This window comes from Bombus vancouverensis, chromosome 8 (genome assembly GCF_051014615.1).
Source record: "Bombus vancouverensis nearcticus chromosome 8, iyBomVanc1_principal, whole genome shotgun sequence".
NCBI lineage: Eukaryota > Metazoa > Arthropoda > Insecta > Hymenoptera > Apidae > Bombus > Bombus vancouverensis.
The window spans coordinates 12,099,089-12,112,195 of NC_134918.1; the positions used below are offsets into that span (position 1 = coordinate 12,099,089).

Here is a 13,107-nt window from a genome sequence, read left to right on the forward strand (position 1 = left end):
CAAACAAGAAACTGTAATCAAGTATAATCTTTTCTCCAAAGTAAATAATGTTCCTGTTATAGCAGATTAAATGAGTATGATCTTAATGCCCTTCATAGACGTTTTCGAACAAGTTTTTCTTTTTCGGAACATTATCTTGGAAAACATGTATAATAATTTAGTAGCAATTTCTCATTGTTAGAAAAATTAGAAATTTAAAGTTATTACAGCTCGTGCGTCTTAGCTATGGAAGTTAAACACGAGACGAATACCGCCTACTTTGTAAGAAAAATTTAATAAAAACATGCAATATCATCTACCAACCAATTTGTTTTAAACATATTTATATCTAATGCCATGCTCATTAAATTTACGGTATTAAAGAGAAGAAAGTTTAAAAGATAGGCGATACGAAAATACAGCATAATTGTATAAAATGAAATTATAATTTACAAAAGCATTGAATAGATATTATATATATATTTCAAAATACTCGGTTGCCACAAGGTTCGTAGTAAAGATGTGGTAAATAAATATTCCACGTTATTTGTATTATTTGCTACAGCACGCCTTTAATAATTTTAGAATTTCCATTGCAATCGATTCGCAATTAAATTCATTCTCTAAAAACAGGATACACTAAAATGAAGCAAAAGATCCGCGAGATGTTTGATTATTATAAAAAGATACCGCAACTGGAAAAAATTGAAACACGTTGCTCAATGCATAGAATCACAAAGATTGATTGCACTCGCCCTTAAAACATCATCTAACGATAATAATTAATCACAAATTTCCAAACGTTGTATCGTCGAACCCAAACAAAAAAATATATTAGGTTGTTCGAAAAGTTTCTTTCGTTTTATAAGGAAATAATAGACGCACAATGTTTTTTGTTTTATATTAGTTTATTGAAATATATATATATATGTACAAAAATTTGACCTTTACATCTGTTTGTTTGCATAGTGTGGCATTGGCGCTGCCTTAACAGAAGGCGCCGTCGGAAGCGTCAGTGGTACTGGCAGCGGTGGAAACAGCAGCAGTGGCGGTGGAAACAGCAGCAGTGGCGGTGGCATGGATTGCATGCCCCTACGACCAGGTCCTTTTCACTACCTGATAAACGAGCAGGCGAAGTCCTTGATCGCCCTGCAGGAGCTCCAGAATGAGGTCGGCGCCCTTCTCGAGTTCCGGGACCTCGTCATCGAGACGTTCCCAAACCTCCGGCACAAGATGGCCGCGACGGCATCCGCGGGAGCGTCTGTGACGTCATCGTCCTGTACCCAAAATTCCCACATCCCTTTACCGCTATCCAGTCCATCATCGAGACGAATCAACGAATGGGAGCCCGGGAAGGTTAGGAGACGAGTCCCGCGCGAAGGTGCTGAATCTTCATCGTCTTCGTTGCCGAGGAGTCGCAGTAACTCGCACAGTGGCGGCACGAAGAACAACTGTAGCGCCACGGTCCAGGATTCTGGCTTTAGCACGGAAACATCTTCCAAGGACAGTGCTTCAACAGCGATAGCGCCAAGGCCGAATAGTCCTAGACCTACTGTTCTCGACGAGGCGGAAGACGAGCTGTGGAATCTTCTGGACGTGATCCATCGTAAGGGAATCAGACTCAGAGAAGAGGTAGAATGTTTGCAAGGTCGATTAGAGAGCGTAGCATCTGAAGATCTAGCGTCTACCGATATCTTGGATGCTGTGAGAAAGGTTACGTGTCTGGAGAATGAAAAGACAACGACGATACCGACCGAAGAGGATAAACAGGACAAAGACAAAGATTCTCAAGTAGTGACGCTGAGGAGGGAGAAGGAGCAACTTCTGGATAAGGTGGCAGAGCTCGAGGCGGAGACGATATCCAGTCGAGCTAGAGCGCAGGAACTTCAATCCGAGTTAGCCGCGTTGTCTGCTTTGAAAACTGGTCTCGAGGATCGACTCCGGGCTGGACTGAGCGAAGCATCCGCGGATGTCCTTGCGCCAGGTGCTCAGAGGTTGCAACCCATAGCATCCGCGGCGCCTGTCGTCTCGCCGCCGAAAAGCAATAACGTTAGCAATATTAAAAGCAAGTCTTCGGCGTTTGCGTCGGTTGCGACGTCCACAAAGGCTCATAAAAGTCGCTTCCGGACAAGGACCATAGAGAAGAACGTTTTGTTGGACGTCACAGCCCATAATGAGGAGCTACGCGATATCGATGTGGAGGCGAGTGTAAATGAAAGGAGAGCACGTCTGGGTGCGTTGGATTCCGTCCTTGTGTCACCTACCAGAGTTGCGCACGTTAAGGATGTCGACTCGAAGAAGATAGCTGCCATTCTACGAGAAAACTCACCTCTTGAGCTGCAGCGGCATTTAATCACTACTACCGTCCATAATCAGGTAAATAGCTAAGATTTATAAAATTTCTTCCTTCAAAATTTAATATTCTAGGATTTTAATATAATTTGTAAAGTAGAGGCATTATGATCGATTTTGAGGTTAACTTAACCAGTGGTTGGTTATTTCCATCAAGAATTAACAACATATAAAAAATTCATTAACTTTGTGTTTGAGTAATAGGCTATGAAATATCAGACATCGTTGTATTGGGAGTAGTTCTTCCAGTATGACAAATCTTACACATATTTAAATGAAAATGTTACAAGGTAAATCGATATCTTGCAGGTCCTACAAAAAAGGTTAGATGAAGTACAAAAAAGTACAGAAACTCTTTCCGAACGATTAGACAAGGCACGGGAGGAAAACGACGACTTACGTTTCCAGGTAATTTATATAATTACATAATTTTAATTACGTTTATACGATAAATGATTAATTATGAAAATACGTAAATATTCATACGTATAGACATTAGATAAACGAATACTAAGTACATAATATGTGTTCAATATAACACATTAATATATTACATAATAGTATAACACTTTAATTATACATAATCGAATATATTTTCCGAAATTCTAGATCACTCGTTTAACTATCTCTACTTGTACCCATCGAAATTTTGACATTTTAATATATATTGCAGCTGGAGGAGAGAAACATCGAATTGGAAGGTACACGAGCGCGCGTTCGCGTACTAGAAAGACTTCAGCAGCGACCACCAACGGAAATAGATCCGGAGGCGGACGGTGATCAACCAAGGTGTGAGCAGAATGGTCTCGAGCCAGGAAGTAGCACAGAGTCGGCTCGCGATCATCATCAAGCCGTCGAGGTGAAACCGTCGCCCCGGCGACGTCCTAGCCGTATACCTTTACCCGGTGCTACGACGAAGGCAGCAGCACCCAGACCACCTAGCCACGGAAGGAACGATAGCAAGGAATCGTTGAAATCGTTAACAAGGCCGCCGCGTGATTCTAGTCGCGACAGTCATGGTGGCAAGTCTTTGTCGAAGGCTCGTGACTCAAATCGAGATTCCCTCGGGAACAAAAGCCTGACCAAGAATAGTAACAACAACAACGGCACCGGCGGTGGAAATAATAACGGAACTGGAAACAGCAAGGAGACAAACAGGGAGTCCCTGAACAGGTCCCTGCCGCGTAACAATTCCAGCCGAGACTCCTTAAACAAATCCTCCTCGCTGTCCCGCGCCCGAGACTCGCTGGAGTCTAACAACCTCGGCACGTCCTCATCCCCTGGGACGACTCCTCCTCGAAGACCGCCCGCCCCTGCACGCCGTTCCTACAGCCTGGCACGCGCGTCAACATCTGTTGATACCGAGAACGGCAAGGTACGATCCGTAAAGCAATTTTTTTGGAGCAACTGGCTGAAGTCATCGTTGTCCAACGGCCCGATGTAGTAGAGAGTCCACCAGTATCCTCTTCTCCAGGACGGCCAGTAGTCACTGTTAGGGATATCTGCTGCTTCTAATTGCGGCCCCCTTCGAACCGAGTCCGTCTCCTACGCCTCTCGGACCTTCTAATTTTCTCCCGTCTCGACACGCTGACTTGTGCTCACCATAAAACAACAAAAAGACAGCCCGGTTAACCAACGACCAAGGGTCATTCACTGTAGCTACTTATAGTCGATTGAATTTATTTGTTTCATCGGTTATACAGCTGACTCGCTAATCTTTACTATTCTCTATTCACCTCTTGCGCCATCCGTGTACCAATGTATAATCAATCTTTCTCAGTCAAACGCTGGTTCTACTACTAATCGTTGCGTCACACTCACAAAACGTTCTTTAATTTCACTATCGGTACTATCTTTCGTCGTTCTCTTCGCCGCGGTCCATGCTTTCCTCCGCGACAGCACCCGTCCTTAACGTACGTTAACTCTTATCTATCGAAATGTGGAATCGTTTCCGATCTAATCATCCTCTATGATACACTCGATCATTCCTGAAAACGTTATTGAAACTCTGACGTATACAGAGACTCTCGACCGACATTTGTCTTAATTACGACGAATCGCCCGACGATCCACAACCAAAATGTCTGATCTGGAGCGCAGGCGAGCGTGCGTTCGAGCCCGTCCCCGGCGGTCCAATACAGAAAATGGCCCCTTCTCGCGTGCCGCCGGTTTTTCTCGTAAGTTATGCTTCTTTTATTATCATTTGCTTCGATGCTTCTTCCTGGATGTGGTGAGCTATGAGCCTGTTTTTATCCTCATCTTCCTGTTTTCTCGTCTCGTCAAGTAGTACACACATTTGTAGTTGTCCTCTTTTTTTTTATTTTTCATTTGTTTATTATTTTCACTTTAGTTTTTGGCATGCGCACGCACCCGTAGTAAGCCTCCCTTCAATCTCCATCTAAATTAGTTGAATTGGTTCTCACGGTATCGGCCATATATTATATTACTTTCCTTGTTTTATTTCAGTGAAGAAAAAGTAGCAGCACTTGCGACGCGCGACCTTAACATACGTTCATACTTAAAAGACATTAGTTGCATTTCTACGTATGGGAGGATTTGAGTAATCGAATGTTATGAGATTACATAAGGTATTATAACTTGATGATAACTCAGATTGGGAATACCCATATAATTAAACTTTAATCTGTAATCTTAGCTCTTATGTCACTTGACGTCTCAGTTTCTCACACATTTCATTTGGGGATTTATCTGATTTTCTATATTTTCAATATACTGACTCATTGAATACTTAAATACCACCCCATAGAACACATCTTCCTGCATAAAATATTGATTATGACCTGATTTCCTTTTTCTTATTGACCCCATAGTAGTATTAGTTATGTTTTGCAACAAAAAGATGCATGCAAATTGATATAACGTACTTTGTCGAATTTTGTGACTCGAATAATTGAAAACAAATTAAGGTGAAACGATTAATGTTTAATGTAAGTAAAATCTACAATATCCTTATAGTTATAAATCATAAAATTCGACAGATAATTTTATCGGAAAGCGAATGTCGGGGATAATTTGGCTCTTCGATCATCCTGACGTCGATATCTCCGTCTCTCCACCACTTTGTCGTAAGATTACATTTATTGCAGTTATGAATTCAAAAAGAAACGGGCAATTTATTTCAACACGCACGTCGAACACGATATTACCGTAAATTTTCACGCCGCGCTAGCGAAGATTCCCTCGTTTTGAATGTCCATTAATCTTTCAGTTTGTTTGCTCTTTCATTTGCTCAAGTTTGATCTTATTTGCTAGCGTTGCTTGTATGCGGATATAGCCTCGAGAGCCATGACGTGGCTCGCAGATTCGTACTTATAATGATTGATGTAAAGGAAAATGAATCGACCACACGCTTACCTGCTTGGCCTTGCGGTTCATTGTCCACCTCACGTCCAGTGCTACGTGATACTACGAATTAAATACTAATTTACAATCTCGTCGTTTTTCATTGCACTCTTTAAAGTGCGAGCGGTCTTCTCGATATTTGCAGTGACGATCGGATGTTCGATTCAATTGTGCATTGGTAAGTTACTCATGCAGACAAAATTAATTCAAGAACAGTTTAGATTAGAGTAAAATATTTTTAATTCTAATACGTATTGCCTTTTCTTTTTATCAGGAGATTTTGAAAAGAAATTTTAGGAGAAAAATATTGATAAGATATAATTGCTAATAAAGATAAAAGGAATAAGATTTGTCGATAAATAATGTTTGCAGTAACAAATAAGAAATATAATGATCTATTATTATTTGATGCAACAATTCAATATTATAAGAGAAAGTAAGAATTTGCAGAGTATTCTATGCTTTATGTATTTTTCATGTTTTTTATTTTTATACTGTTTTATGCTTTTTACACTTCCTTCAAATTGAATTTCTGCACATCGAATTTATATTTACCTTATTATGCTTTATACAGTGAGATTTTAAATCTATTTCTTCTCCTTTTTATATTTAACGAGACAAAGTAACTGGCTTGTATTTCCTTGTTATTAGAAATTGAACAGAGCTAATCTCATAAAAAATTCAAATTTCATTTGCGCTATAATCGCGAATTAGGCATAAATTTAATTATTAAAACAGTTTCTTTAATTATTCTAATTAAATCATGTGAAATTACATATAGTCATATAGAATTTCTCAAGACTCTTTCTCAATAATAATTAGAAAGTGGTAAATCTGAAACCACTCATTACTAGTTTATATTAAAATTACTAATAACGTATTGTAATTATTAGTTACATTTTATAGAAGCATATGGTTATACAAACTATATCAAATCTTTTCATCGAACTTTCTCAAACGTTTAATCTAACAAATATGTAGTATACCTCTGAGAGATACCTTCCGAACTTTCGATCGTCACTGCAGATATCTGTATCGGACTTCAGACATTCAGAAACATTCAAAAGTGGTTCAGAAAACTTCCGTTTATCTCGTACGCACACCGCATTCTCATATATTAGAGACACTTTCGATAGTCATCATATTAGTATGTATCATGTAAAATACCAAAGACGGTATAAGAGCACTGATCATTGTGGGATTTTGTTGTGTATTTTGCCTCAGAGGAATTGAAACGCAGTGAAATACAAGCTACGTGCAAATCTTGAAAAATCGAGTTCTCGTTCGCAGGTAGAAGCAAGTGGAACAAAAATCAATAATAGGTATTGATGTTTTTCAGAGTTGCACCGAACCACCGAGTTCTTGGTGCTCAACGAACGGCAGCTTCCGGCACAGCGATTCCTCTTTGTATCCGGATTCCTTGAATCAAGAGACTTCGTCGGTGACCGGTACGACCAAAGTGGAATTTATCATTGGTTCGCCAATCAGACGTTTTCGGCAGAGTTCTGTCTGGCCCCATCGTTATTTCGATAGCATAGATTCAGCAGCTATGTTGCCAGAAAGCCTGTTATCGGACGAGTTTTCTCTTCGTCGTGGCGAAGGACTTGCTGAATGCGATTCCCTCGAGTGTTGTCTTATTTCAAATGACAGCTAAATCGGGAAGTTCGTAGTTTGTCAACTTGTCAATGAAAATACTTAAAGAATCTTGATGGTTTGGCTCATTTAATTGATAAGAAGGAAGACATTTGAAGATAAAGAAAGATATATTCTGCGCTTGAATAAGAAGCTCAATAGTTACGAGTTTAAATTAATCTGAGTATTATGTAGTTTAACGATTAAGAAAGTTCGCATTAGGCTTCAAGTGCTGAAGATTATTTCCATTATTACGAATCTGTAACATTGATTTTATCTGACATATTTCTATTTTCTACGTCTGCTATGACTAGCGATGTTTCTGAAGTATTGTTTAATTTGAATATAGAATTTTATATAATTTCTTCTCAAAGTTGCAGTTGATTATGTTTTATTACCTTTGTTTTAAGCGAAAGACAAATCTGACAAGAAAACAAATTTTTTTGCCAAGGAAATAATGTTGTACATCATGAACTGTGAGCTTAAGGCATCAAGATTCTTTAATATACAATGAGATTGACGACCATAGACTATTTTTATAGGAGCTGATTGCTCCACTTATCATCTCATTCTATTCATTGTTCCACTTTCACTTCACATTTTCGGTACGTTTTTGTGATTTTCATATGCAGTTTATGAATCAGACTTTATTTCAGACACTATGGAATTCTATTAATAACTGACATGAAATTGATTGATTTCTAATTCGAGTATGAAAATTATATACGTTTACACAAACAGATTGAGAATCACGTATGGCATATACATCGATGTGTGTTCATTTGCAGTGTCGAATGGAAGATATATTGATATATCAAATTTTCGGTCCAAATTTTCTTATTTGTTGAAAGTGCAACATTCTAAATATGTATGTATTTTTTAATAGTCCGATGAAAAGAATCATGGCGACAGACGATAATGATTGCGAAAATTATCGTCAATTTAATTTCTTATTTTATACATGCGAGCAACTTTATGAAATCAATTTAAACAGTTGAATAGACTAATCGGAGAATGTGAGCCAAAATAATTTTATCAATCGATAATCGATCGCATAATATGAAACAATATAATTTAAAAAAATGACATTTTTTCTATGAACTTTGGTCAAATTAAACCAAAGTTACCTTTTTCACACTTTAAAGATTAATACATACATTTATACATTTTCATTGTTTATCAACTTTGAATTACATGTAACATATTATAACGAGTTGCTAATGTATATAAATTAATGCGAAATGTACGACACGTTGAACGGAGGATATGGTTATTCTTGAGTACCTTTAGACAATGAGTGAAAATCTTGAAATATATTATAAATGGATTTTCACTATATCCATGATATATTTAAAAGATATCTTCAGTTTCAAATACTGCAACATCGTTAATTATGACGCAAAAAAGAAAGAACAATTTTTATTATTGCGTTTGTTAATTGTCCAATAAGTATTCAGTTAATTCTGACATTTTTTTATTGATAGAAGGTTTGAAGTATTTTGAGAAATATAATTTGTATTTTAATAGGGTCCACTTCAAAAGATTTTTATAAATCGGTGAATTGCATTTTTTCGTATCATATACTGCACCAAGCAGTTGTGCATACTTAGGCAACCAACTTCAAGAATAAGTTTGTTCGACAAACTTTTGATTACTTGATAAACCAGTCCAGTAGAGAACAAGTTTTTTGTTATTTTCATGTAATCATTGATGGACTTTTTGAAATGTATACATCAGTGCATTTTAGATTTGTATCTTTATATCTTAAGACTGTATCCTTATCTGCTGCTACAAAATTGCTTTTGTTATTGTCGAATCATCTTTTGTATAGAATTATAAATGACGTGATGGAAATGTTTTCGATATTTATATGCTTTCTATTTACACCGAATTGATTCTATTAGTCTTTTCATGCGAGACGTTAGTTTCCTTTTTTATCAAAATTATCCTTGTAAAGTTATCGAAAAATATTCTATTTTTTCAGAATAACAGTTATAATATTTTTACTTGCTGTATTACAATTTTTGCAATATAATATGTTTAAACTTTTGATAGAGAAAATAAATAAGAACAAAGTATTCGTAAAATGAACAGTAATAGAACAATGAATCGAAGTATTTGTCGTTCGCCATTTTACTAAAAATTTTGTTTTAATTAATTTTCTCCATCATGAGTCTAAAATTACAAATTCGTTTATAAATATTCAATTCTTTTTATTGATATTGATGAAAATTTTGTATCATTTTATGAAACGTATTATATTAATTATAAAATAGAGGTAAAAATATCACTCTGTTATCTTATCGTTTCAAAGTCAAATTTGCTGATAAAATATTGTTTACTTCAATATTTGACATAATAGAAAATTATAAATTAACTATTTTTCTCGTTGTATGTAAGTAGGCATGAAAAGATTAATAATAGCCGAACACAAATGATATTACGATCACTAACACATTCCATGCTGCAAATTCGACAGTTTCATATTCCATATAGCATTTGTACCTTTCATTTAAACTTGCGTTGTGATTAATGTAATTTATTTATTGTGTGCGTGTGAAATGTACAATCGCGCAGATTTTCATATACATAGAGAAGAGAATATCTTCATATGTAAAGAAGAAAATTCATAAGGAGACACCCTTTCGAAAACCGCGATGTTGATTCTTGAGTCTCTAGAAATTCTTCCTTGGAAATTCTGGAAGGGAAAAAATGAAGAAGCAGAGAAAGAAGCCTGGTCGAGTGTACGAATTGATTGTATAAAAGCTTTTCGTAGGAACACACATATCGGGTGAGATAGTGTGAAAATGTATCTTTGACAATATCCTTGATCACCGCAATATAGATATTCATAAATTTTAGATCTTAACTAACTGTCAAACTTTTGCTCTAATCGAGTCGTGTAGAAATTTCTCAATGATTGTTATGATTAAGTGTTTGTTTGGGGCATTTTTCAATATTCGAAGAATTCTTATCCTTTGTTCAAATGACTTTTTTTATTCAAAATTACTATAATTATTCAAGTTTAACAATATTTAAAAATATTCTCATATTATTTTTATTTATCTAAAGTTCTACAGAAATGGACATGTTATTTTTTTCCTAGACCAAACTGTTAATTATATTGAATATTTAAATTATATATAAGTATTAAAAATATAATTATAAAAGCAAATTAAATTATATCTAAAATTATCCAAACTATATTCAATGTTGCTATCGTATTTAGTTTTTCTCAAATTATACTAGTAATTAGATTTACTTCATACCCTTCGAACTCAAGATGAGGCGTTGCATTTATTCTGTATGTGTGTGTGTGTGTGTGTATGTGTGTGTGTTGAGTGTGAACTTTAGTTTCAAGAGTATTCTTGAATTGTCTTTTCTTTGAATTGTCCTTCCTTGATTCTCCGTTTTTCCAGCAGTAAACGCATTCATTCCGCTCCTTTTTTCTCTCCCTGTTTTAGTATTTCTTTTACTGTTCCTTTAACTGTGTTACTTTCACCTTTTTACATTCATGCAGCATATGTTCCAGTGACTTCTTCCTTCTTCACTACATACATATTTCCTCTTTCTTCGTTTGCACATCTGAACCTGGCAGTAAGCTTTGATCTCTGCCTTCGTAGTGCTCATTTAAATATTTCATTCTTTAGTTATCTCTAATTTCCTTATAATGCGTGTTATATTTGCTTTCTACTATTATATCACTATATTACCATTGTGACTGTTCTGTCCTGTTCATTTGCGCTGGGGCTTCAGCAAGGTCTTTCTCCCTTCTTTTTTCCATTTGCACTTCTTTAATACCTGTCATTTTCTGTCTGTGGTATGTGTCTGTAATTTCTTCCCAGTTCGACTTCTTATCTTCTTCCTTCGTATCTATTTCCCTTCGAGATTCTTGTATTATTTTATACTTATTTAACCGTTTGGTTTTCTCCTCGCATCTTGTTGCTCTTTTCCCTGCCTCTATCCTTACTTTATTCTATCCATTCGTTTTGGTTTCCTCGAAGACTAAACATTAGAAACTATGGAATGAAGTCCAGAGCCATTATCCACCTAATATATTTCTCTCGTATATTTTGTATTCATGCTTTGCTTCCTTCCAGCCTCATATTTCTGCAGCGTACAACAAAATACTTTTAATCATACTCCTAAAAATTCTCATTCTCCTTTCAATTTCCTGAAAATATGATTACATCAAAAAGAGAATTCTTTTTCTTCGAAATTTTTCGAATCTTCAAATGTCCCAGATATTCTCACTTAAAAATATACACGTGTAATAAAAACAAGAAAAGAAGAAATAAACGAATAACTGCGTGTTGAAAAAGCGAGAAAAGAGAACGTCAAAGAGAAGCATATCGTTTTTACTATAAAAAGAGGAAGCATATTCGCTGTCGTGAGGTAGACTGATAGGTCAACGGACCTAGAATTAGTCGGATCGTATGACTTGAATGTAACGACTCGGTAAGAAACACTACGTACCACACAGTTCCTTGCTTCAACCAATTTCGTTATTTATAAAAAGTAAGGGAAAAAGGGTTAGCGACCGTCAAGACATCGAGCATTCGTGCGTTTAATCACAGTGATCCTAGTTATTACAATGTACGTTAACTGTACGAAGAAAGAGAGAGAGAGAGAGAGAGAGAGAGAGAGAGAAGAAAAAATGATTAAAAGAAGAAACATGTGATTAACTTTTAGCTGAACTCACATAGGACTGACGGATTTTACTTATATTATTGTTTTAGTGCCTAACTATTTTTACGCGAATAGTAAAGGAGAGATTGTGCGAATGTGCGAGCGTGTAACAAAGAGTAAAAGAGAGAATGAAAGGGAGAATGAAAAACCAAAACCGAAGCCGTGTGACTTGCGAATGAGTTTCCGTTTTTTAGCCGCTACCTTTGTGTCGCGAGACGAAAACGCATAAATACGAATAAAGAAAGAGAAACGAAGGACGATAAATGCTCAGATATGAATTCTGCACATTCGTATATGTACAGTTGGCGGACTAATTTAGTGTGCTGACTGGAGGCTATTATTTTTATACCTTAATTGATGACTGTGAGAACGAGAGCGATTAGAGTGTCGAGCGGACTGTGCCGACCTTAGCAACTTCCTTTTTTCTCGATGATAGTACCTTCATCGTCGTTGTATTATAATTGATTATTAGACTTATTATCGGGTTCGTGCCACCGTGCTTCGGCTCACTGACTAAACGGTGGTTTTATTATCGATACCACGCCCGACACAATTTATATATGTATATACGTATTACGGCATCGTGATTTATTTAAAAAAAGTTAGTTTAAATGTACAGATGAATCTGTGTAACGATATCTGCGATAATGTGATCCGATTAATAAATACGATATTACGTAGCGAATGTAGTTTTTCGTTACCTGCTCTAGAAAAGATATATCTCGCGTTATGTATATCCATTGATTTGTTTCTGATAATTTTACTTCGCGATGGTATTTTTTAACGACTTAAATAACATTGTAGTTATTTGTTTCCAGGCCCTTCGAGTAATAATCAACGCCGACAAAACACTCCTAATTTTTCAAATTTTATTTTCTTCAAAGAAATTAAATTTATAAGTGTATATTTATTTATTATCATAAACTCGAACAATGAATTTTTTATTCTCACATTAGGTAGTATTTTTAGTCCTCTATAAAGTTTCCGACAGTCGCAGAAGTTTCAACTTTGTTCGAATAGCCATCGATGTTTGTTTACAGCAAAGTAATGTTAACTATATTCAGGTTGTCAACGCATAATAATCATATCCCG

The 13,107-nt window shown here is 36.1% G+C and overlaps 1 protein-coding gene across 2 annotated transcripts in view; it reads left to right on the forward strand.

Moving 5' to 3' along the window:
• The window catches only part of jvl (javelin-like), a 122,235-nt gene extending 109,540 nt beyond the window's left edge, over positions 1–12,695 (forward strand). The window contains exons 2-5 of one of the 2 annotated variants that reach the window (XM_033332384.2): positions 949–2,355; positions 2,641–2,739; positions 3,005–3,706; positions 7,034–12,695. In XM_033332384.2, coding sequence (XP_033188275.2) covers positions 949–2,355; positions 2,641–2,739; positions 3,005–3,706; positions 7,034–7,348 — 2,523 coding nt within the window. In that variant the 3' untranslated portion in view covers positions 7,349–12,695. Of the gene's footprint in view, positions 1–948; positions 2,356–2,640; positions 2,740–3,004; positions 3,707–4,797; positions 4,908–7,033 lie in introns of those variants that run through there. The other variant, XM_076621182.1, reaches the window with a different exon arrangement.
• The last annotated feature ends 412 nt before the right edge of the window (positions 12,696–13,107 follow it).